The sequence below is a fragment of the Cnephaeus nilssonii genome (genome assembly GCF_951640355.1).
Source record: "Cnephaeus nilssonii genome assembly, chromosome: 3".
In the NCBI taxonomy this organism is placed as follows: domain Eukaryota; kingdom Metazoa; phylum Chordata; class Mammalia; order Chiroptera; family Vespertilionidae; genus Cnephaeus; species Cnephaeus nilssonii.
The window spans coordinates 30,366,791-30,393,396 of NC_137074.1; the positions used below are offsets into that span (position 1 = coordinate 30,366,791).

The following is a 26,606-nucleotide window of genomic DNA, read 5'->3' on the forward strand; positions in this document are numbered from 1 at the left end:
CAGCCACATTTGTAACATGATTCCATACCATGACCACAGCTGATTGAAAACCTTACCAGCAAGAAACAATTCTTAGGCCATACTGAGCTAGTTAGGTTCTTTTAAAAAATATATGTTTTTATTGATTTCAGAGGGAGAGAAAGGGAGAGGGATAGACAGAAATATTGATGAGAAAGACATTGATTGGCTGCCTCCTGTGTGTTCTTCCTTCCCCTCTGCACACACAGTGAGGATCAAGCCCACAACCCAGGCATGTTCCCTGACTGGGAATCAAATTGGAGGACCTCTTGGTTCATGGGTTGGTGCTTAACCACTGAGTCACACCAGCCAGTCTACTTAGGTTCAGTATATTTTTATTGATTTCAGAGAGGGAGGATAAGGGAGAGAGGTAGAAATGTCAATGATGAGAGAGAATCATTGATTGGCTGCCTCCTGCACGCCCCCTACGGGGGATCAAGCCCTAAACCCAGGCATATGTGCTGACTGGGATTTGAACCGTGACCTCCTGGTTCAGAGGCTCAACCTTTGGCTGGGCAGGCTAGTTAGGTTCTCTCTCATAAATTTGAACTATGAAATTCTGAGACCATTACGTACACATGTAAATAAAAAGGTCATTTATAACTGGCCCATGGTCGGTGAAGCAAGCCAAAAGAAGCTGAATAAGCAGAGAAAGCTGATTTGTAGAGCAAAAGCAAGGGGATGAAATTGGTTTGCAGAACCAACTGAGGCCCTGTGAGAGAGGAGTGGCCTGGGTTTCTAGCTTTTCAGGTCCATTCCTGGGACACAACTATGCTTCATTTTCTTATCCTTGATTTCAGTGATTTTTGCCTGATATATCTTTAGTAAATCCCCTTTTTCTTTCAAAATTTTAAGTATATTTTTATTGATTTCAGAGAGAGGGAAAGAGAAACATCAATGATGAGAGAGAAGCATTGATTGGCTGCCTCCTGCATGCTCCCTACTGGGGATCAAGACCACAACCTGGGCATGTGCCGTGACAGGGAATGGAATCATGTGACCTTATGGTTCATAAGTTGATGGGGAACCAGTGAGCAGCACCAGCTGGGCATAATTCCCCTTTTTCTTAAACAGGCTTGAGTCAGTTTCAGTTCCTTGCAGTTAGACAGCTTAAGACACCTACCTATGTTTTGATCCTTAGTGACTGGGGTGGTGATGCCAAGAACATGTATGAAAGAGAAAACTCTTATTGTGGATATACTGAGTTTGACTGGAGGTGAGATATCCACGTGAAACTGTCTAGCAGTAGTTGGAAATGGGGCCTGAAATCCAGGAGAGGTAAAACTGGAGAGACAGATCTTGTAGCATACGACTAATAATTATTGTGATAGAAGTGATTAAGGCAGCTCTGGGAGATGGTACAGAAGAACAAAAGATGAGGACAAAATATTGGGAAAATGCATTTAAAGAATGAGCCAAGGACAAAAGGAGATGGAAAGTAGTAACAAAAAGAAAAAAAAAATGGTGGTTCAAGCTGGTCACATGGTAAAGAGAAATTAAATAGGATGTCAGTCAAAAACAACGTTGGGCAGGGTAATTGGGAGTAGAAGCCAGGGGGATGTAGATAAGACATAATGAATACTATTTAGTTTGAAAGGCAGTGTGTGTGGCACAGACAAGATCATTATTTTATCAGATATCTAAAATATAAATCACTTTGTTCCTTTTTTATTTCACATTTTAAACATTGTAAAATAAGCATAATATAATTTGCAGCACTGTAATGCAAGGCTGTATCTGAGTTGGATCTTCAAAGGTTGCTAGGAGGAAAATGGAAGGAAACTCTAGACACATATATGGTTGCAGATTTACTCATTACAGTTCACATGTGCAGAGGAAGTGGAGTTTTCCTATAGAACTTCCATGTCCTCCTTCCTCTTGAGCTCCCACCAGTGGGAAGTCTGGAAAAAAATAATTTTTAGTTTTAACCCCTTTAAAATTTAGCCTTATAAAGGGGATATATAATTTATAATATCTTAAAGTAATGCTTAAACTCATGGAATATTGCGGTCTTATTTCTACTCTTTGTTTCTCTTAAATGGGATCCAGATATATGGAGGAGGGAGCTTTATATGACACAGTGACATCAAGGAAGTCAGCTCTTCCATTCTCTGGGCATCTTGCTGGCCGCTGGTGCCCTGAGCAACAGCTTGTAAATTGTGTGATCAGGTTTTCCTGAGCCTAGTCGGAGCCTCAGTAGTTCTTGGCTGCACTGACCTCACTTAGGTTTTCTTAGGTATGGAGAACTCTGAGGCTTCCGCAATTCTCAAGCAGTCTGCTTGCAGGTTTACCTCACTGTGGGCTCCAGGTAAACCCACTTGCTTCCCAATCAGCTACCTGCTGAGTCTCCTCTTGGGAGAATGTGGGAACTTAGTGGGACATCTCCATAGCACACAAGAACAGGAAGAGGCCTGGAAAAGCATTAGTGCTAAGGTTTACTTGACTGTGTCCTAGTCTTAGAGGCTGTCTTTCCAGAATGCTGTAGACTCATCTATTGCCCAGCATATTCTAGAATATTTCAACGCAATAAAAGATGGGCTACTGCTACATTAAACAACATAAATGAATCACACTAATAAAATGTTGAGCAAAAGAAGTCAGATACAAAACGTATACACTGTTTGATGCCATTTATTTAAAATTATTAAACAGGCAAAATTACTTTGGTGGTAGAAGTTAGGATAGAGGTTGTCTATTGGAAGAGGTTTGGAGGCACTTGAGGGAAGCTTGTGATTTATTCTTTACCTGTGTCATAGTTAACATAGGTGGGTAACTGTGATCATTCATCTCGCTGTTCACTTAAGATTTTTGTACTTCTCTGTATGATGCTATACATCCATTTAAAAGATATATAATTTTTTCTTTTAATTTGAAGAATGAGAAAACCAGAACATTGGTTTTTAAACTGTAAAGAGGTGAAAGGTGACCTGGATTGTAAAATGCAGATTCTACAGGCTGCCTAGACATTTTGATTCAGTAGGTCTGACTCTGAGAATCTGTATTTTAAACATTTGTCCAGGTGACTGATGTTCCACACTTTAAAAAAAATGCTGATTTAGTATCTGTAGTTTGATAAACTGTGATCACTCTCTGGACAGATGTTCAAGTGTAAGAAGTTTTTAAATATATTTTTATTGATTTCCAGAGAGGAAGGGAGAGGGAGAGATAGAAACATCAATGATGAGAGAGAATCATTGATTGGCTGCCTCCTGCAGGCCCCCTGCTGGGGATCGTGCCCACAACTCAGGACCTTTATTTCTGCAGGCCAACACTATCCACTGAGCCAACCTGTGTAGGGCAGAAGTTTGTCATATTAATTGTCATTCAGGCTTGAGTTTATTGGATCTTTATAGGAGTAGTATTTTCCTCACGAACTTAAGTTTGTGAATATAGGCCTCTAATTGAAGGATCCTAGTGTCAATTGCCTCTTCATAGTAATCTTAATTTGAAAACAAGATCGACTACAGGCAACAGTCATTATTTGCCATCAAATCATTAAAATGTTAACTGGCAAAAGAGAACTATCTTAAAGAGAGAAAGATAGAACTCCAAAAGAGAGAACTGTCTTAAAAAACTCACTGGTAGCACTGGCTTGTTTGGAAAGTATACTTTTATATGTATTTGTATATGTGTATATTTATACCTATTTGCCTATATCTGTGAGATTGTATCAACACCCACCTGTAATACCTAAATAAGACATATAAAATGCTTTTCAACCCCTAAACCCCTTGGAATTCCCTGAGAATCTGCCACCTGAAACCTTTTTACCACTTCATGACAACTTAGAGTTAGCATACCTATAATGACCTTTTCTTGAATGCTATTTTACTACTTGGTTATATTTTCTTTATAAAAAGTTCTTTGATTTCTTCAGGGTATAAAAATTGTAGTCTCTATTTTGTAAAATTTCCTTTTAAAAATTGCAGTACACAGTTTTTTCATAATGGATAATTACACAGTTTAATATAGCCATATCTTTTACATATTTGATAAAAGTAAATTGTCCTAATTTATGAAATAGGCAATAAAATGTTCATTTCTGTGACTATAATAAGTCCAATGTGTGAAAATTATTTTAGAGCTGTTTGTCATAGCTGTTGGCCTACTGGTACAAGACTGAAACCTGCATTAGATGAGTGGCTGAAAGCTTCTCCATAAGTTGGTGTCCAGTAATAGTGCCTTTTAAGGCCATTGGAGACTTCTGAAAGATACACACGTCCATCCACCTCATATGGCTGCACATCTGTATTGTCTGGTTTTAGACGGCCCATTTCAATTAAGTTTGAATATGCCTAATATATTTAAGAAAAGAAAAACTATATCATTCAGAAAATAGCTTATTCATTTTACAATACTTAAAACAAATTGGCTGTGCTAATTTGCAGTTTATAATAAAATATTCTGAATAACATTGCTAAATTTTTATACTTTTCAGGTATTGTAGTTAGGTTTTTATTCATTTAACCCTTTGCACTCGCTTGCTTTTTTCTCGATTCCTTTATTCTAATGCTAACCGTGTCGAGTCACACTCGACATCCGAGTGCAAAAGGTTAATTTCACATAGTGAAATTAAAATTTTGTAAAACGTATTTCTAATATATTAAATGCTTTTATTTTTTTATAACTCCCAAAGTTACCAGTTCTCTGTACACCACTTTTGTGGGCTGAAAAGTCCCATGGTCAAAAATGTCAAGTCCCACAGAGGTTCTTAAATGAAGGAGGAGGGCTATTGTATATGTCCTTGAAGATCTGATGATAACCAGGGATCCATTTCTCAGAAAATTAAAGAAGCACAGATTTTGTCATATAACTATATGGAGTTCATGAACTTGCTGAAGCTAATCTACAGATTTAGGGTAAGAGAGATAATCCCCATAGTATTAGATGCTGGCCAGGCTGGCTGCCTAAAGATATCTTCGTTGTAGAAATTACTTTGCATATCGCTTATTGATCATTGGTATCTGTGTAAGGGTGTCATACAAGTGAGTTAAACTGGTTTGTCAGTAAGGTTGCAATTATAGAGAAAGGCAAAAAATTTAGGTAAAAGATTTTAAAGTCTAGCTGCTTTTTGCTTTAGCTTTTCATTATTAGTTGTAAAAACTTAGCTTCTAGTATGTGATCTTTATATTCATACTAGAGGCCCGGTGCATGAAAATTTGTGCCCAGCCTGCCCCCTCTCACAGTCCAGGAACCCTCAGGGGTTGTCCCGCAGTCTGGCCTCCCTCTGCAGGAGGCGACCAGGCTGATCAGGGGAAGGTGCCACCCCCATCACCCTGCTGCTGCTGCCACTGCCGGCCGCAGCAGCTGCCAAGGTGTTTTCATTAACACGGAGTCCAGTCCTTTCACCACGAAAAAATGACAAACTTTATTTAGGCATTTTCAAGATGTCTCTTTCATAGGATATGACGTTTCTTTTTTTTTAATTCTCACCTGAGGATATTTTTCTATTGATTTTTAGAGAGCGTGGAAGAGAGAGGGAAAGACAGAGAGGAAGATCAATGTGAGGGGGACACTTCGATTGGTTGCCTCCTGCATGAGCCCTGACCTGGGCCCTGGCCAGGGAGGAACCTGCAACCTAGGTACATGCCCTTGACCAGAATCGAACTTGGACCCTGCGGTTAGCAGGCTGAGGCTCTATCCACGGAGCCAAACCAGCTAGGGCAGGATATGACATTTCTTAGCCCCTCCAGCAGCGGACCTTAGTTTTTTTCCTTCAGTAGTGAGGTGGAAAAACCCTGGATCACCTTCTCAGATTCTTATTACCCAAGTTACTAAGAACACTGCGAGTGGCGTACCAGGAGCCTAGCCAGTGATCGGTCAGAAAAGGTGTTTCCTCTGCAGCTCATGCACAGAGGCAGGACTGCGGGCACACTGCAGCTGGCAGGCCCCCTTCTCTCCAGGCCTGCGCCATCCGTGGCTTGCCTCACCGTGCACGCAGTCCCCTCCCACCCACCTGCATGTGCAGCCTCCTCCTGAGCAGTCATGATGTTATGGCATCCCAGACAATTTGCATATGACCTCTTTTTATGTGTGTGTGTGTGTGTGTGTGTGTGTGTGTGTACACACACACATATATATACATATATGTATATATACACACATATATATGTACATATATATATATATACAGCACTTGATATCTTTTGCTATTTCAATCAAAAAACTTTCCAGTAGCTAATTTTTAGGACTTAATGTTAAAATTTATCAAAACTGTAGTGTCTCGCTCTACTTTGTAATCATTCCTAATGCACTTGTAAACAATGTATATAATTATAAATAAATAATATCTGATGTCATAGAGAAGACCCTAGAAAATAACTTCAGTAAAGAAAAAAACTTACCACACATGTAGCCTCATCAAATTTGTTTCCCCAAATGTAGATATTAGAGAGTGTGGCATTTGTTTTCATTGACTCTGAAAGTGCAACAAGTCCTTCTCCCTTTATGTTGTTGCTGACTACTGACAACCTGTGGAAAAACAAAAAGTAATAACCTTGGAAACTAGTATTTCTACAAAAAGAGAATGCCTAAGTTAGCAACATTTATTACATACAGGTTATTTTGTAGTCTCAGAATTATTCTTAAATATGTTTAATGTAGTAGTCAAAATACTGACTATGTATTTCCTCAGATCTGAGAAACTTAGTTTTCTGCTTGTTATGCTTCATGCCCCTAGTAGACTTACCTACATTGTGGAAATTGTTTTATATTATCCAGTAAATGTTTGGGGGTGGATTACAGACATATTTTTCTTTCTTTTTTTTTATATTGATTTTTTATAGAGAGGAAGGGAGAGGGATAGAGAGCTAGAAACATCGATGAGAGAGAAACATCGACCAGCTGCCTCCTGCACACCCCCTACTGGGGATGTGCCCACAACCAATGTATATGCCCTTGACCGGAATCGAACCTGGGACCCTTTAGTCCGCAGACCGACGCTCTATCCACTGAGCCAAACCGGTTTCGGCTACAGACATATTTTTCAATATAAAAGTCATCCAAGTAATACTTTCTTTTTTTCTATTGACTTTTTGTTTCCCCTTTTACTAGTAGAGTGCAAAGGGAAGGGAGGGAGGGGGAGAGAGAGAGACACTGATGTAAGAAAGACACACCGATTGGTTGTCTCCCACGCTGCACTCGCCCTCACTGGGGCAGGAATTGAATCCAAAATTCTTTGGTGCATAGTCTGACACACTAACCACTGAGCAACACCAGCAAGGACAATATTATTTTATTCATTCTTCATTTTTAGAATTCAGGTTAAACAGTGTAAGCAATAAGAATATTCTTATTAATTTCAAGGAATCATAACTAGAATCAATCTAATTTTAAAAAGTATTTTTGAAAATTAGAAATGTTTACTGTACACTTAATATTATGACAGTTTAGAAAATGAGTTTATCATAAATCTTAAGAGTTAAGTGGTTTGATGTTTCATTTAAGTTTTTTCTGTTATAAAATACAAAACCATACTAACGCTTTAAGGGTCCTGTTGTGTGAAGCAAGAGTTTCACTGAGATTCTTTGCTCCTGCATTTTCTATTCTGTTAAAAGAAAGATCTATTACTTCCAGGGTAGTGTTGCTTTTCAGTACATCAGCCAAAAACACCATTCCATCATGAGTTATTTTATTGCTGGGAAAGAAAAAATAGGTAGCTTTAGTGAGTGGCCTGGTCCACAAATTTGTGCACATTGAAACTAATTAGAAGAAATATTTTAATATTGCTATTCACCCTTTCTATATAATAGAAGTGTCAACCAAATTCACGATATACAATGACAGATCGAAACACATGCGTGCAACTGGCGCTAGCAATAGCTTTATATGTATCACACATGCATGAGCCAACTTAGCCTTTTATATATCCTATATAATAAAAGCCTAATATGGTAAGTGTCCGGTCGTCGGTCATCCATTCAACCAGAGCATAATATGCTAATGACATGCTAAGGTCACTCAACTGCTCGCTGTGACGTGCACTGATCACCAGGGGGCAGATGCTCCGACTGGTAGATTAGCTTGCTGTTGGGGTCCAGCTGATCGGGACTGAGCAAGATGGACTGGACACACCCTAAAGCCTTCCCACGTCCTTCCCTGGCCCCGATCATGCACTTGGCCTGGCCTGTGCCCTCTCGCAATCAGGGCTGAGGGACCCCCTCCCCCCAAGTGCATGAATTTCGTGCACTGGGCCTCAAGTGTAGAATAAACTTGCTTAATTAGACCTGCTTTCTGATGTAGCTAAACTTTTTCCAGCCCAGTGAAGCACCCCAACTTCTCTTTCAGGTAATTGTCAGCAACACAGCAGTAAATATCAACATGAAACATTATTATTGTAGATCACGCAGGGAGAACAAAGGGCAAAATATTTAACTGCAGCAGTGTTTGACTATATTCTGCGCAGTGAGAAAACCTTGAAGTCGTTTTCAAGGTCCATCATTTCTTTCTTTTCAGTCAAGTTTCTAAACTTTCTAAATCTCCGTTTTCTGGCCATGAAAAGAGACTCCTAGCTGCCTACTCCAGGACTTCTGTGAGGATCAAATGAGAGGCGGCATGGGAAAACGCTTCACAGACATTTGGTTCAAGTGTAAATGTTTGCACCTGGCTATAAAGCAAGTCGTGTTCCTGGGTTGAAGAAACTTCAAGGAGGCTAGTCGCTAGGGAGAGGAAGCCGGGCGATGCTACGTGATGTCATTACCCGGTGCCCACAGCAACCGTTTCTGGGCCGGGCTGTGGGCTGCATTTGTGCCATGGAGTCTCAGCAGCATCGGCTTTGATTTGGTGGGGTGTCGCTCCAGGGTGGTGGCAGGGCCTGTGTCCCACTTGGGGGAAGCTGAGTGTTAGTTTGTGGGTGCCAGATCTGTAGTGCTGTTTGTTAAATAGCCTGTCACTAAGGAGAGGAAGCCGGGCATTGCTACATGACGTCATTACCCAGTGCCCATAGCCGTTTCCAGGCTGGGCTGGGCTGGCTGTGGGCTGCATTTTGCGCCATGGGGTCTTGGCAGCATCGGCTGCGATTTGGTGGGCTGTTGCTCCGGGGTCCACGGTGCCGTTTCTCTGTAAATGGCCAGTGTACATCATGGCAGCTCCTGCATTGAGCGTTTCCCCCCTGGTGGTCAGTGCACATTATAGCGACCCATTGGATGGTTGGACACTTAGCATATTAGCCTTTTATATATAGATATTTGAAAATATGAAGTACTTTTTAAAATATATTTCTATTGATTTCAGAGAGGAAGGGAGAGGGAGAGATAGATACATCAATAATGAGAGAGAATCATTGATCGGCTGCCCCCTGCACACCTCCTACTGGGAGTTGAGCCCATAATCCAGGCATATGCCCTTAAATGCAATCGAACCCATAACCCTTCAGTCCACAGGCCAATACTCTATCCACTGAGCCAAACCAACTAGGGCTGAAATATTATTTTATTCATAGAGAGAACATACTTAAAAACTTACAGAGTGATAAACAGTATTTTCTATTTCATTAAATATTTTACTCAATTTCCATAAAGTTAATGAATATTTGCCATAAAATATTGCTTCCATTCTGGTGTTCATAATTAAATTGCTCACTCAAGTTATTAGGTGATTAATATCAGTATAAACTAAATAAATTCTAAGGCTTAGGATACAAAGTTGACAACAGTGGTTATGTTTTCTAATCTTTGTAATTAGTGTCTAACAAAATATACTATATACTATGAATATTGACCGATTATTCCCAGAGTTGAATTACTTACTGTATAAATGATCACCTACCAGCTGACATCAAGGTAGCGCAGGCTTCTGTTCAGATATAGTGCATCACATAACTGTTTTAGGCCAGAATTTTTCACATTATGCTTACTCATGTGTAGTGTAACAAGGCTGTGATTTTCCTTTAACATGTGGCCTATATGAACTGTGGACTCTTCCTAAAAAATAGATAAAATCGTTTTTCTAAAGTATAATTTTGAAGTAGTGGATGTTTGTTCCGGACATATACTAAAAATAATCATCTTTTTTTTTTTTCCCCATAAGTGATCCTCTACCTTCTTTGCCATAAATGATATCTTTATTGTCTTAGAAACAGGCAGCAGGCACTTGAAAAATGCAGTAACTAAATGATGTAAAAGAGACTAGTTAAAAAAAACACCATGATAATCATTAAGAAAAAGAATCATTCCAGAAGGAAAAAAATCAAACCAACTTGTCTTATGATGTAGTGAGCATATTAACTCCCTTACTGCCGTCCACTCAAGTCTCTAAACCATTCCTGACCCTCCATATATTCCTAAACTTTGTTCTTGATCTCCTCTTAATAGTAGACAAGATACAAAGCCATTTCTTAGTGTCCACTCTATTTTAAAAGTACACTCATTTTAACGGACTGATATATTCGATTCTTCCTTTTATAATCATCCCAAATGTCTAAATATGGTATATCTTAATCTTCTTTTCTTGTCACTGGAAGAGTTTTTAAAAAATGTATTTTATGATTTCAGAGAGGAAGAAAGAGGGAGAGAGAGATAAAAACATCAATGATGAGAGAGAATTATTATCGGCTACCTCCTGTACATCCCCCACTGGGGACAGAGCCTGCAACCTGGGCATGTGCCCTGACCGGGAATCAAACCGTGACCTCTTGGTTCATAGGTCAAGGCTCAACCACATCAGCCAGCCTGGAAGACTTTTTTTTAATTCCAAAATATAGCTGTTCCTAGGCAAAAGGTATATAACCTCAATGAGGATCTGAATACCAAGCATTTCAAATTTTTAACAGAATCAAAATGTGCCTTAAAATGAATGGGCCCAAGTATTTTCTGGTCCTCTTGAATGATTGTTGTATTTGTAGTAAGTTTTATAGTCACTAAAATGCTGACCATAAATACAATAACTATATATGCTTTAATTATGTAAATGTACATTAAGAAAAACTTTAAAAGTTAAACCACATAGCAATAGCACATGAGCTTTGTAATAAAACTGTCCAAATGCTAGCTTTACCTTTTACTAGCTATATGAGTGGGCAAATTATTTCATCTGAGTCTGTTTCCTTTTCTGTTAAATAGGTGAAATTATACTTCCCACCAGAATTAAATAAAGTAAGTTCTAGAGAAAACTGCAAAGCATTTATTCCTTCAATATTCTATAATCCTGTATCTGGTTTGCTTATATTATTGCTTTGACAATGACAAGATATACCCAAGGGGAAGCTGTAGTTACCATCCTAAGAAATGCAAACTGAACCCCTAGGCCAACCTTTCGGACCTCATGGACCACCGGTAGGCGATGCTGCCCTAGGGAGTCCAGTGTTGCTGTGTGTGCTGCCTGGAATGGAGGACATACTAAAAACATATTTGTGTTGTGCATCTTGATTGCATTTTTAGGTCAAGAAGTTTGAAAGAGAGGACTAGTGTCACGTAGAAACAGTAAAGGGTGTTTTTAGCCCCATTCACTAAGTTTGTGACTTAATTTGCCTAGAGTGGCACCTGGCATTGATACTTGTCTATTCTCCCCAGATAGTGAACAGTAAAATCCTTAAGTGGAATACGTTTGCAGGTTCACATTTCGGAACTGCAAAGTACGAGGCCCACAAGCCATTTAAGAGGAGAGCAGTACTCGGGGAGGGTGGGGGACTGTCTTGGAGAGGAAGAGAAAGCAGAGTGTAGCTGACTGCCCAGAAGCTCCAGACTGAGAATAAGGGCCTGGGCTTTTGATTACTATTTTGGGGTGGATTGGGGAGTAATGAAGCCACTCAACATATGATTTCATAGAGTTTAACATTTATTTCCTTGGGACCTTTAATCCAGAAAATTTTTAGCCTTCAGATCTGGCATGCCCTCAATCTGAGAACCTTCCCAGCTACCTCTCGTCCCTCTGTATTGATTTTGCTGCCCTTCCTTTTGTTCCCAAGATCCCCTAACCATATCACCCTCCAAACTTGTTGATCTCATCCCATGTAGACAGAAAGCTCCTTGAAGACAAGGGCTGAGTGTATGTTTGACTTCTTAGTCTAGCACCCAGTATTGTGTCTGGTTTAGGGTTGCATTCGAATGTTTATTTTTAAAGGTGGCTTTAAGATATATTTATATTGATTTCAGAGAGGGAGAGAGAGATAGAAACATCAATGATGAGAAAATAATTGATGAGCTGCCTCCTGCATGCCTCCTACTGGGGATGGATCCTGCAACCCAGGCATGTGATCCAACTGGGAATCCAACTGTGACCTTTTGGTTCATAGGTCAATGCTCAACCACTGAGGACACCAGCCCAGCAAATGTTTATAAATGAATGAATCGCCAGTGAAGCAGTTCACCGAATGCTTACTTTGAGTCAGGTACTTGGCTGGTCTTTTAAAGAAGGGTGCTTGTATTTGAGGATTCTGTATTTGTTGAACAGATTAGATTTATGTACGTGAAGCAATTAACATGTAAAATTCCAAAAATTTTGATACAGGCAAGTGCAGAAATGATTCAAAGGGAGAGATCTATGCAAAGAATGCAAAACACGAATATTAAAAACACTTTAAGAATATAGTTAATTCTCACCCAGCCGGCATGGCTCAGTGGTTGACTGTCAACCTATGAACCAGGAGGTCATGGTTCGATTCCCAGTCAGGGCATATGCCCGGGTTGAGGGCTTGATCCCCAGTGTGGGGCATGCTGGAGGCAGCTGATCAATGATTTTCTCTAATCATTGATGTTTCTATCTCTCCCTCTCCCTTCCTCTTTGAAATCAATAAAAATATATTTTTTAAATATATAGTTAATTCTCAATGACTCATACTAATGGGGAACAATGACATAGATAATTTAAAGACTAGACAAAGTACTTGGGAAAATTTTTATTAGATATTCTGTTTTTGTTTAGATCAATAATAAAATGACTTCTTGCTCACTAGCTTTTTACAATTGACAAGAGAGGAAAACCACCTAAAAGAATGTAAAGAAGCAAGAAGCCTTGAAAGTAGGAACCACATTTTTATCTCTCTGTTTCCAGCATGCAGCTTACCTAAAGGAGCAAGTCCAGACTTCCCAGACTGCTATGCACACACATTCTGCCACGATTACTCATGATTTCAAGTATGTAATGGTTCAGTCACCGCAATATAATAAAAACAAACAGTAAAACAGTTCACATCCGCCTTATAATCCAGCCTTTAAAACTAATCTTTTATTCTTTCACTAGAGGCCTGGTGCATGAAAATTCATGCACTGGAGGGGGGTCCCTCAGCCCAGCCTGCCCCCTCTCACAGTCCAGGAGCTCTCAGGGGCGGGAGGCAACCTGGCGATCGGGGGGGAAGGCAACGCCCCCATCACACCTCTGCTGCTGCCACTGCCGGCAGCGCAAGCCTCAGCCGGCCCTGATTACCTGAGCCTCTGGCAGCCCTGGGTGGCTGGGCAGCTGCCATCCGAGGCTTGCCTGCCCCTCGGGCGTCAGCTGGGCAGCCGACATCCAAGGCTTGCCTGCCCCTCGGGCGTCAGCTGGGCAGTCGACAGGACATCCGAAGGTTGCCTGCGCCTTGGGCTGGCCCTGGGGGGCTGAGGGCGGGTCCAGCTGCACCGTGCGCCTGCCGCCCCCCCCAGCTGGGCTGAAAGGACTGTGGGACTCCAGCAGGCAGGGCTGAGGGGACTTGGCGCCGCCATCTTGTGGCTGTGGGCACTGCCATCTTTGTGACAGCATGATGGTCAATTTGCATATCCCCCTCTTTTTTAAATAGGATTGTAACTACTTTGCCTGTCACAGGTTTACTCACTGAGAATTTGAGTTTCTGAGAAGGAAAAAAATTATATGTTTGCTGCCTAAATAAGCAACATCTAAAACATATTTAAGACTCATATCAAGAAGTAATAATTTTCCTTTAAAAGATTTTTTTATAAAAAGTAGTTTACATTCTAGAAATACAATGCATTTGTGAACCTTGACATAACATTCAGTAAGCAGTACCTTCATTTTATTCACATGTGGTAATAACTACTGTTACTTGGGATACATACCTGCTCACCATACAGTATAGGTCGGTTTAGGTTTATTCCTTTAATTGTCTGGTTCTGAGTTAGGACTGTAGCAAATGCTATCACACTTTGCATTCCCTAAAAACAGGTAAATTCATTAAGGAAACTGACAAAGTATATAAATTAACCTCCCTATAAATAAATATTTCAAGATCGGTAATCTGGAATCTGATAAATCAAAAATTGTGGCTTAAAAATGTTTAAGCATTTCCTGCTCCTTGAATTATAGATTGACCAAATTCAGAAGTGAACTGTTATGCTCTTTTCTCCCTGCCCTGACACCTATTGATAACATGCATGGGGAGTTTCAGTATCCGAGAATCTGCTAGGGTGTTTGCCTCTAGGTTTGTTCCTAAGCCCTCAGATTCATGTGAATCCCAGCTAGGGCTCTGTACGACGAACACCTATCCTGTGCCAGCATTCTTTTATAGTCATACTTTAAGTGTACATGGCAGGAAAGGGTTACTGATCACATGTCCACCGCTCCCACAGGCCTCCCTCTCTACCCTATTGGGTGGGCCTAATCCTCCCCCATCTCAGTGATGGTACCACCACACACCCAGCTGTGTTGCCATAAAACCTGTGCTTCCTTTCACTCCACCAGTCCTCTGACCCTCCCATCCAGCTAATCAGTAAGCCTTACAGATTCTACCTCTAAAAAATGTCTCAGATTAGGGAACCTCTGTGGCCACTTCCCTACCCCCAGTCCTCATCGCCCATGTGGACGACTGCAGTAACTTCCTATGTGGTCACTGGGTTTCCTCTTGCCACCCTCTCATTCTTCACAGAGAAACCAGAATGATCTTTTGAAAGCACCAATCAGATCATGTCACCCCTCAACTTAAGGCCTTTCCATGACTTCCATTTATAATAAAATCCCCTCTGCTTCCCATGACCCACGTCCACAACTCACACAACCTTTGTTGAAACTGGCCCCTATACTAGTAAACCTCTCCACCTTCACTGTGAGGCACTCTTTTAACTCCTGTCCAGCCACAGTCTTTTCAGTTCTTAAAACCTGCCAGACTTCATATTTCATTATTCCTGTTCCTCCCTCATTTTACCATCAATCTGAACATCAGTTTTAGTATTATTTCTTATCCTCACCCAAGGACATGCTTAGAGAGAGGAAGGGAGAGAAAGAAACATCAATCAGTTGTCTTCCATACTCCCCCAACCAGGGACCGAACCCAAAACTCAGGTATGTGCCCTGACTTGGAATCGAATTGCAACCTTTTGGTCATAGAATGACGCTTAACCAACTGAGCCACTCTGTCTGGGCAGTTTTACTATTTACCTAATATTTTTCCATTAAGTCAACTCTTTCACTTTATTTTAAAACTGTATCACGCCCAGCTGAGGTGGCTCAGTGGTTGAGTGTCCACCTATGAACCAGGAGTTCACCGGTTCAATTCCTGGTCAGAGCACATGCCTAGGTTGTGGGCTCAATCCCCAGTAAGGGGTATGAGCCAATCAATGATTCTCTCATCAATGATGTTTCTAACTCTCTCCCTCTCCCTTCCTCAATGATATCAATAAAAATATATTTTAAAAACACACCTTTGTATCACTACTGTAAATGGAAAACCATAATCCCTTGAAATAAATAGAAAGCATCTGCAAAACATGTACATAAGGATTAAAATGACCTCAACCTGTAGCAGTAACACGGCCTCCACCACCCATGGAGAAGTACTAGCAGAGTCTATATATTGGACCCCTCACCTGGAATGTTCTGCCATAGACCTCTCCAAGGCAGTTTTTTCTCATCTTTCATGACTCCTAAATATTACTTTCTCAGGTCTTAGGCAACCGTCTATCATGCGAATTACCTCCTCCCCATTATAAACAGTACTTGGCCAGCTTCCCAGCACCTTTCTCTATTTGTTCACTGATATTGTCCCGACTAAATATAGGCTTTATGAAAGAAGGCAGAGACCACATTCGGTGCACTCTTGGATCCTTGGAATCTAGGATTGTGACTGTTATGTATAGAGGGTATATATTGAATTAATGCTTCTCCCAGAGCCATACTGGCATCTACTACTTTTTAAAGCTGCAGAACCTATTATTCCTAGGAGCCTCCTGGCCCATCTTACTGTTTTAGTGTCCCAGTAATTTTCATTAATCTGTACAACAGGTTCCCAACATTAGGCCTCCAGGTCTGAAAGCCTGTTCAGAAAATGAAGCCTGGAATTGGAAGACTTGCAAAACCCACACACTTCATCAGGCCCGTGGAAGGCCCAGAGCAGTTTCTGGCATCATTTTAGGTTTTTATGCTACAACTACTCACTTCAAAATGTTTTCAAATGTAAAATAATTGTATCATACTAATAAAGTAGTATTTGTTTAATTAAAATGAATACAGTTTTTTTCTTTTAAAATCCCACACAGGTTAAGAAAGGTTATGGATGGAAATTTAGGAAGATTTTTATTATACTGGAAATTCTTCTATAATGTCATTTACAACAATCTGATTTATTAAGTAAGCACTATTATGCCTAGTTTTTTTTGTGTGTTTTTTTTTTTAAAGCAGCCTTTTCTCCGATATTAGACAATAGGGGCAAGTCTAATCATTCATAATGCTGTCATTTAGCTGGTCTCTATGCTGGTTTCCAGGGAAAATGATCCATTATCTGAGTGATTTTCTCATAAGCAATTTACTCACCAGATCAGTGTCACCCAGATCTAACTTCTCTAAGGATGAATTCATTTGTAGCATTGCAGCAAAACACATTCCACCTTTATTTTCAATCTTGTTTCCAGTCATTCTTAGGTATTTCAGAGTTGTATTCTTCTGAAAAGGAAAACAGTCAAACCTTGGTTAAGTTTTTAATCCACAGAATTTTCTTCAGAGTATGAGCTAAGTGACTATTTTACTATTTGAAGGCTCATCAGTTATTCATGGAGATAGAATTGGATATAGTCTTTAAGGGTGACATTCAATTTCCCATAATAGATAAAATCTAGATTAATAGTAGCTCAGTAGAAAGAATACCCAGGAAACAAATGCCAAACAATAACCACTAAATAAAACAGACTTTTAATAAACTTACTTTTCCTTGGAAAATCTATAAATTTATCTTCTAAGAATATTATACCATTTTTTTATTGAGGTGAAATTTACGTAACACAAAATTAACCATTTAAAAGTGTATAGTTCACTGATTTTTAGTATATTCACAGTCATCACCTCTAGCTGGTTGCAAAACATTTTCGTCACCCCCAAAGGAGACCCAGTCCCATTAAGCAATCAGTTCGCTTTTAAAGATCTAGTTCTCAAACATTCTCAAAGTTTAATTCCTTCTCTCATTCCACTTTTTGGATAACTTTCACAAAGAAAGTTACAGACATTTCATTGTCCTAATGAACAAATAATAAGTGCAAATAATTGTCTTTAAAACTAATTCAAACTCACCACATTTAACACTAGAGGCCCAGTGCATGGATTCGTGCACCAGTGGGGTCCCTCAGCCTGGCCTGTGCCCTCTCACAATCCCAGACCCCTCGGGGGATGTTGGACTGCTGGGATGGGACCGAAACCGGCAGTCTGACATCCCCCGAGGGATGTAGTAGTGCACGAAGCAGCAGGCGGTGGGGAGGAGCCCAAGCTCGGGCTGGTTACCACGCTGCTCCTGCTCATCCTGCCCTGCTACAGTAGCACTGCCACAGAGATGAGAGAGGCTCCTGCCACCGTTGCACTCGCCAGCCGTGAGCCCAGCTTCTGGCTGAGCAGCGCTTCCTCTGTGGGAGCACTCTGTCCATCAGGGGGCAGCTCCTACATGGAGCGTGTGTCCCCTGGTGGTCAGTGAACGTCGTAGCGACCAGTAGTTCCACCATTTGCTCAATTTGCATATTAGGGCTTTATTATATAGGATTGTACTGAAGGTTCTACACAGGGCCATCAGGCAAGAAAAAACTAAAAAGGCATCCAAATTGGAAAAGAAGTAAGTAAAACCATCTCTGTTTGCATACGACATAATCTTATATGTAGAAAAATCTTAAGCCACACAAAAAGGAAAAATCTGTTAGAACTAATAAACAAGTTCAGCAAGACTGCAGGACACAAGGTCAATATATAAAAAATCAATTGTATTTCTATATATGAGCAATGACAAAAAATGAAATTAAGAAAATTCCATTGACAATAATGTCAAAAAGTATAAAACATTAGGAATACATTTAACAAAAGAAGGTCAAGACTTGCACATTGGAAACTATAAAGCATTGCTGAAAGAAATTAAGGACCTAAATAAACGGAAACAGCCCCATATTCATGGACCAGAAGACTTAATATCATTAAGATGGCAATACTCCCCAAATTGATTTTAAGATTTAAAATAATTCCTCTCAAAATTCCAGGTGCTTTTCTTGCAGAAATTGATGAACTGATCTTAAAATTCATATGGAAATACAAGGAACCCAGAAGAGCCAACATGATCTTGAAAAAAGAACAAAGGACTCACCCTTCTTGACTTCAAAACTTTCTACAACAATACAGTAGCTGTGATAGTGTAGGACTGGCACAAGGACAGGCATATATAGATTAAAAGAATAGAATGGAGAGTACAAAAATAAACCCTCACATTTATAGTCAACTGATTTTCTTTTTAAAAATATATATATTTTTTATTGATTTTCTACAGAGAGGAATAGATAGTTAGAAACATCGATGAGAGAGAAACACCAATCAGCTGCCTCCTGCACACCTCCCACTGGGGATGTGCCCACAACCAAGGTACATGCCCTTGACCGGAATCGAACCTGGGACCCTTCAGTCCGCAGGCCGACGCTCTAGCCACTGAGCCAAACCGGTCAGGGCTCAACTGATTTTCAACAAGGGTGTCAAGAAAATTAAAAGGGGGAAGAATAGTCTTAACAAATGGCATTGGGACAACTGGATACACCCACAGGTAAAAGAATGAAGTTAGACTTCTAGCTCAAATCATATACAAAAATTAACTCAAACTGGATCAAAGAGCTAAATGAAAAGCTAAAACATAAAACTGTTAGAAGAAAATAAGTGTAAATCTTCGTGACTAGGTTAGGCAAAGCCTTCTTAGATATAATACCAAAAGCACAAACAAGAAGAGAAAAAATAGATAAACTCAACTTTATTAAAATTTTAAAATGTTGTGCTTCAAAGGACACCATTAAGGAAGTGAAATGCAGCTTGCAGAATGAGAAAATAGTTGTAAAATACACATTTGATAAAGGACTTGTATCCAGAATATATAAAAACACTCTTATAATTCAAAAGAACAAATAATCCAATTTTAAAATGAGCAAAGAATTTGAAGATATTTCTCCAAAGAATATATGTAAATGGCTAAAAGCACATGTAAAGATGTTCCACATCACTACTAACTAGAGAAATGCAAATCAAAACAACCACAAAACCTCTTCATACTCACTAGGATGGCTAAAATTTAAAACAATAAAAAAGTACCAAATGCTGGTGAGGCTATGAGAAATTGGGAAACTCATTATTGTTATTGAAATTGTAAAAAGGGACAGCCACTTTGGAAAACAGTTTGGGAGCTCCTCAAAATATTAAACAGTTACCAAATGATCCACAAATTCCACTCCTAGGTATATACCCATGAAAAATAAAAACTTATGTGCTCACAAAAACATGTGTAAGTAGTCATAGTAGCATTATTCATTAGAGACAAAAAGTGGAAACCCAAATGTCCATTAACAGATGGATGAACAAAATGTGATGTACCGATACAATGGAATATTATTTGGCAATAAAAAGGATGAACCTTGAAAACATTACGCCAATCACAAAAGGCCACATATTGAATGATTCCGTATCCATGAAATGTCCAGAATAGGCCATCTACTGGTATAGATGGAAAGTGGGTTAGTGGCTGGTGAGTGGGGAGAGAAGCACGGAGAGGGGTTCCTAATGGGTACAGGCCTTCTTTTGGAGGATGACAATGCTATGAAAGCACTAATAATGGTGATGGTTGCATAACTCTGTGACTCTATTTAAAAAACCACTAAAAGGAACACTTTAAAAGGGTAAAGTGTATGTATGTGAATTATATTTTAAGCTACTTTTAAAAATGAGTTCAGCCGAAACCGGTTTGGCTCAGTGGATAGAGCGTCGGCCTGCGGACTCCAAGGGTCCCGGGTTCGATTCCGGTCAAGGGCATGTACCTTGGTTGCAGGCACATCCCCAGTAGGGGGTGTGCAGGAGGCAGCTGATTGATGTTTCTCTCTCATCAATGTTTCTAACTCTCTATCCCTCTCTCTTCCTCTCTGTAAAAAATCAATAAAATATATTTTAAAATAAAAAAAAGTTCAAAAGTGCTCATATAATGTTCATATTTTAATAAATTGAAGTGTAATAAAAATATACATCCCCACAATCCTATATAATAAAAGCCTAATATGCTAAGTGTCTGGTCATCTGGTAGTCCGTTTAACCAATCAAACGTAAAATGCTAATGATATGCTAAGGCTGCTCAACTACTAGCTATGACATGCACTGACCACCAGGGGGCAATCAACCAGTCAACCAGTTGCTATGATGTGCACTGGCCACCAGAGGGTAGACGCTCTGACCCGTAGATTAGCTTGCTGCTGGGGTTCATCCAATTGGGATTTAGCAAGATGGGCTGGACACGCCCTTGAGCCCTCCCGCAGTCCCTCCCCAACTGGCCAACCTCCCGCATTCCTCCCCAGCCCCAATCGTGCACCGGTGGGGTCCCTCAGCCTGGCCTGCACCCTCTTGCAATCTGGGACCCCTCGGGGGATGTCAGAGAGCTGGTTTTGGCCTGATCCTGCAGGCCAGGCCGAGGGACCCCACTGGTGCATGAATTCATGCACTGGGCCTCTAGTATTAAAATAATATAATATAAATTCACATTAACATTTGATTCTGTTAGTTACAAGATATCAGAAGTTAAAATTCCCCAATACAATGTCACTTACATGTAGTGCTTTAGCAATCAGTTCTCCACCTTTGGGCCCAATATCGTTAAACATAAGGTTTAAGTAGATGAGAATGTGTTGTTTCTACAATAAGGAAAAGAAGCTATTAAACATGTATTATTAAAAATCAATACTATATGAGCTGCTTTATTTAAGTAACTGTTTATAAACCAGAAAATCTTTATAAACCAGAAAATCTGAAAGTCTAGCAAAAGAAACTACTATTAAGGGGGAAAATAAATCACTATTCTCATTTAAACATAAATATAATTGCAACATAGATGAAAGAAAAGGACTATCTTCAGTTTTGACCAGTGATTCCAAGTATGAATGTGCTTTGTATATTGAACCGTAGTGTACAACAAGTTTGTAAAAGATGACTCAGCAGCTCTAGTTACCAGCTCTACTGAAACCAAGTGCATAAATGGATTTTCAATACATTTCAAGTGTTGTAAATATATCACAGTCAGGACTTGACATTTTGCAAAACTAGTGTTTTGTGGGTGTGCCATTAGACTTAGCCGTTTCACTATAAATAGACCTGAGAATGTCTTGACGATTTTGTTGCATTTTTACTTGTGATTGCTGAGAATAACATGGTTTCTTCATTTTTTAATCTTCACCTCTGCGCTTACATTGTGCACCATTTCCTGGGTCTGAGGATTTTAAGATCATTTTAAACTCATTAAAAGTGCTTTTAGAAGAAGAGGTTGGGATCAGGTGTTGCAAAATTAATAAGGGAGAAATTAAAAAAAAGATATATACAGCTCTAAACAGTTTATTTTAACTGACAGTACAGACAAGCGCCTATTTGCTGGTCTTCTGAGGCTGAAACAAGGCCTTTTCTTTAAGTACAACTTCTCTGATTAGTGGACCACACTGTCTTTCTTACATAAAATGCAACCATAATGCAGCATTCCAGTTTGGGTGTCTCCAAAGTGAATCTGCAATAAAGGGTTAACTTAGCAGGCTTAGCATGCTCAAACCCTGCACATTCCAAAGAAAGGACTGGTTCTTAATTGACCCCTGAAAGAAAAAATACAAAAGACAAAACATTTTGTAGTAAAATAATACCTGAAGCAGTTTTGCAGCATAGTATGCACCAGCATCACTTATGAGGTTATATCTAACATCCAAACCTGAAGAACACAGAGGAAGAGAAGCTGATGTTCCTTATAATGGATACTTAACGCAGGAAAATAAAAGCAGGGGCAACCTAACCGGTTTGGCTCAGTGGATAGAGAGTTGACTTGTAGACAGAAGGTTTCCAGGTTTAATTCTGATCAAGGGCACATGCCTGCGGTTGCTGGCTCGACCCTCAGTAGGGGGAGTGCAGGAGGCAGCCAATCAATGATTCTCTCTTATTATTGATATTTCTCTCTCTCCCTTTCTTAAATCAATACTAATGTATTTTTAAAAATAAAGCTCTGTCTTGAAAATTTGTTTAACATTTTTTTTTGTTTAAAAATTTTTAAAAAGCAGGGGCAAACATTCTTAAGGAGACCATAAGTATATTAATACTAGAGGCCCAGTGCATGATTGAATCATGCACGTGTAGGGTCCCTGACATGCTTTTGCTTTCGATCGCGGGGGAGCTGGGTGCCTGTCCGCTGGTGCCGGAGCAGACAGGCACCCAGCTCCCCCGCTTTTGATGGTCCGCGGTGGGACGTGAGCTCGCTGCCCCAGAGGCCCCTTCTGTTCTGCAGCACAGCCATGGCTCAGACGCTGAGCTCGCACCGCCACTGGCGACATGAGCTCAGCGTCCCGCTGGCCCAATCGGCTACCCCGGCCACCCCGAGTCCCGCCCCCTGCACCTCCCGCTGGCCCAATCGTGGGCGTAGCGGAGTGATGGTAATTTACATATTACCATTTTATTAGGTAGGACTAGAGGCCCAGTGCACAAAATTAGTGCATGGGGGGGTGTCCCTCAGCCCAGCCTGCACCCTCTCCAATCCGAGACCCCTTGGGTAATGTCCAACTGCCAGTTTAGGCCCTGCAGAATCAGGCCTAAACAGGCAGTCAGACATCCTTCTCGCAATCCAGGACCAGTGGCTCCTAATCACTCACCTGCCTGCCTGTCTAATGCCCCCAACAGCCCTCCCCTGCTGGCCTTGTCACCCCCAATGGCCCTCCCCTGCCAGCCTGGTCGCCTCCAATGGCCCTCCCCTGCCGGCCTGATCTCACTCCCAACTGCTCTCCCCTGCTGGCCTGGTCACCTCCAACCTCCCTCTCCTGCCGACCTGATCACCCTTAACTGCTCTCCCCTGCCAGCCTGATTGCCCATAACTGCCTCTGCCTCCGGCCCCACCACCATGGCTTTGTTCGGAAGGAAGTTGGATGTCTGGTCTAATTAGCATATTACCCATTTAATAGTATAGATATGGACCATACCATTAACGTATGGATTCTTCTCTATAGTTTTAGAAAGAGCTAAAAAATCTTCATTTGTTAGTCTTTCCACTGGCATTGAGTGATTGTTACCAGCGAGGTTTAATGTGATTCCTTCTGATCTGTTAAAATACAAATAAAGTCAGTAATGAAATAAGAGGATTTTATTCTTCATGTGTAAATAGTAACATAATGGATAGCATTTATCGGAACCAAATATGTACAGCAATATAGATTTACATCAAGTCACTTAAAACTACTAAATATTCTACAGATTTTGCTAAGCACTTTAATATATACTATATAACCTAATTTTTCTCTCTCACACACACAAAAGTATCCCCACTTGTAGATAATAACATTGAAGACTTCAATGACTTGTATAACTACCAGCAAATAGGAGTTAAGGACAAACCTGGAGACCCAGAGTTGGAGATTGCTAGTCAAGTGCCCTTTCCAGTATACTCCACAACCTCCAAGACCTACTAACAGTGACAATCAACTACACTGAATCAAAAGATATGTCCAACCTGAAGGGTCCCAGGTTCGATTCCGGTCAAGGGCATGTACCTTGGTTGCAGGCACATCCCCAGTGGGGAGTGTGCAGGAGGCAGCTGGTTGATGTTTCTCTCTCATCGATGTTTCTAACTCTCTATTCCTCTCCCTTCCTCTCTGTAAAAAATTAATAAAATATATTAAATAAAAGAGATATGTCCATTTTACCAAGCACTTGCAAATGGCTTTGAAATCACTCAGTATTCCAGGATTTTCACACAGATGAATATCACAGAATATTATTGATATAACCCAGTATTTTTCTTCCTTACCCCTTTTGGATTTCTTCATCCACTCCTTTGAGTTTAAGCAATATAAAATCATTAATTTTCTGTGAATTTTCTATACATAGATTGTTATAAAGTTCCTGGAGGCTGATAATAGGTTCTGGAGCTTTTGAGAAATAAATGCATTATCATTACCCTTCATCACGCATTAATTACCCCAGAACCCCGCCTGCTCCCAAAATTGCACTTCTTCCAAAGATATGACTGTGTGTGTATAGAGTCAGGTGGGGAAGAAAAGGAGACAGAATTAACAGAAAAAGAGGAGAGAAACAGAAGTTAGGAACCAGAGAGAATAAAAATGCTGTTTGGAGAACGAGGTCCACAGAAGCACCCACCGAGGGTGGGCAGACACGAACTTGGAAGTGACATAAAAGGAGAACTAACCTCTGTATGTACCAGGCCTGGAAGCTGAGGAAAATAATGCCAGAGAAATTAAATATTTTGTCCAAACTCATGCAGTTAATAAGGGCAGAGTGCAGAATCAAACTGATTCCCAAGTTTCTTTTCTACCCTGCGACACTGGGTTAAGGCAACTCTGAGTTTCTTATAATGGCTTCACATAAAGACAGTTTTACCAGAGAATCTACATACAAAAGGGATCTGAGATATCACCGAGTCCCTTAAGCTGCTCCCATACCCTCTCCACACACCATGCGCGTGGCTGGCATCTCGGCACACAGCTCTATTGCTTCTTCCTAACCCTGAGTGGAGGCCAGAATGGCACAAAGAAGCTCTTCCCGCCCCAGCCTCGGAGCTCCCACAAATAGGGCCGGAGAAGAGCACCCAGTCACCCTCCCGGAGACCGCAGACCCACGGGAACCCCTGCCTTCAGGACCACCTATCACGCGAAGGGCAGACGCGCCGCAGAGACTTGGGGTCCCCTCCCGCCCGCCTTTGGTGGCGTCCCCTTCCCCACCTCCACCCCCTTCCCCACCTCCACCCCCTTCCCCACCCCCTCCCCCCACCGCGGAGCCTGCTCCGGCGAAATGGGCAGGCGCCACCCCGCAGCCCGGGCTCCCCCGCTCCTCGCGCGCTTGGGGCGACGAAGGACACCCTATTTCTTATTGCTACCGAAGGCCTGGGCTCGGCCCCAAAAGGGAGCCGTGATCTGCGTGGGGAGCGGAGCTGGGTAGGAGGTCCCGGGCCAGGGGGGCTTCTCCGAGCCCGGCTTCATGCTCCTCTCTCCCCGCGGGCTGCAGCGGCGCCGTTGTCATGACGACCGCACGCATGCGCCCTGGTCCCGGCGTGCTGCGTGGTGCCGGGATCGCGGGCGCGTGCTGGGAGAGGCCGCGGGACCCCGAGCGCGCCGCACCGGGGATCCCCTGCCATTACTCACCGGGGCCAGGAGGCCTGGCTGGACAGGCAGGGGCTGGCCATGCCACGCAGGCTCCATGGTCACCATGTCTGGGTCCAGATCACGCCCTTCTCCGCCCAGGCGTTACTGTCACACCAAGGCTGGGCTCCTTTGCAGGGACACGTTTTCCAGGTTTAGGAGGCGCTGCTGGCTGTCGGGCTGGGCCGGGACTACAAAGATGATTATGACACAGGCGCCTCCCCAAAGTGTGCACACACCTGCGGAGGCCAAGTGCAGAAGGAGATGGATGGTAGCAGCGGCACAGACAGGGCGCGGAGCTAAGGGAGCGTGAAGGGACGTTGTAGATCAGTCTTTTGAGAGGTGGGGGGAATCTGGGAGGGCTTCCTGGAGGAGGTAATGCCCTGCCTGGTGGCGTGAACCTGCTGGAGGGCGGAACTGCTTGGTGTGTGCTGGAGGCGTGCAGGTACTTGGGGTTGCCTAGAAGAGTACAGAGGAAGGGGACAGGCAGAACGGACCCGCGGGGAGTCCTGTGCATCCTCAGAGGCACAGCTGCTGGAGAATGGATTCGACACAGCGCAGGGCAAATGAGGTCTGAAGCAGCTGCAGTAACCCAGGAGAAACAATAAGGCCTCGGCTAAGACTGGACTTGGGGGGAATGAGAAGAAAGGGGCAAATCCCAGAAATAGTTACAGGGTGGCATAATCAGAATTTAGTTTTTGGACATCCGAGGGAGAAGAGGAAGGAGGGAAGGGGAGGCCTTCTGTTTGGGGTTGCTATGGACTCAAGAGAAGGAAGTCCAAGGCCCTGACCAGGACCCTGGAGCCAGACAGAGACCCTCCTAGTGAAACCAGGCTGTTTATAAGCACAGTTCAAAGGTGAAAAACAAAATGCCTGAATCCTCTCTCCCTCATGCTGTCCCACCAGCCAGTGCCCCGCTGCCAAAACATTGTTGAGCCGGACAAGGCAGGGGTCTCTTGAAGCCCTGTACCCACAGAAGTTAAACATCACCTGAAATAGCACTTCTTCAGGTTAACCATGATGATGATAGAAAACAGACAATTATGTATTCACTTCCCCTATGTGCTACCAACAAAG

At 41.7% G+C, this 26,606-nt stretch overlaps 1 protein-coding gene across 2 annotated transcripts; it reads right to left on the reverse strand.

Moving 5' to 3' along the window:
* Window positions 1–107: 107 nt before the first annotated feature.
* LRRC34 (leucine rich repeat containing 34) lies at window positions 108–25,401 on the reverse strand. Of its 2 annotated transcripts, XM_079766740.1 has the most exons (12): window positions 25,268–25,401; window positions 24,581–24,604; window positions 24,182–24,302; window positions 23,358–23,476; window positions 22,041–22,105; window positions 20,967–21,050; window positions 16,690–16,818; window positions 14,004–14,099; window positions 9,784–9,938; window positions 7,499–7,654; window positions 6,363–6,489; window positions 108–4,313 (listed from the first exon to the last, which is right to left on the reverse strand). In XM_079766740.1, the coding sequence occupies exons 1-12, from the start codon at window positions 25,368–25,370 to the stop codon at window positions 4,110–4,112; spliced, it is 1,383 nt and encodes a 460-aa protein (XP_079622866.1). In that variant the 5' UTR covers window positions 25,371–25,401; the 3' UTR covers window positions 108–4,109. The 2 variants fall into 2 exon arrangements, with proteins under 2 accessions (XP_079622866.1, XP_079622867.1); XM_079766741.1 differs by lacking the exon at window positions 24,581–24,604.
* Between the last annotated feature and the right edge of the window lie 1,205 nt (window positions 25,402–26,606).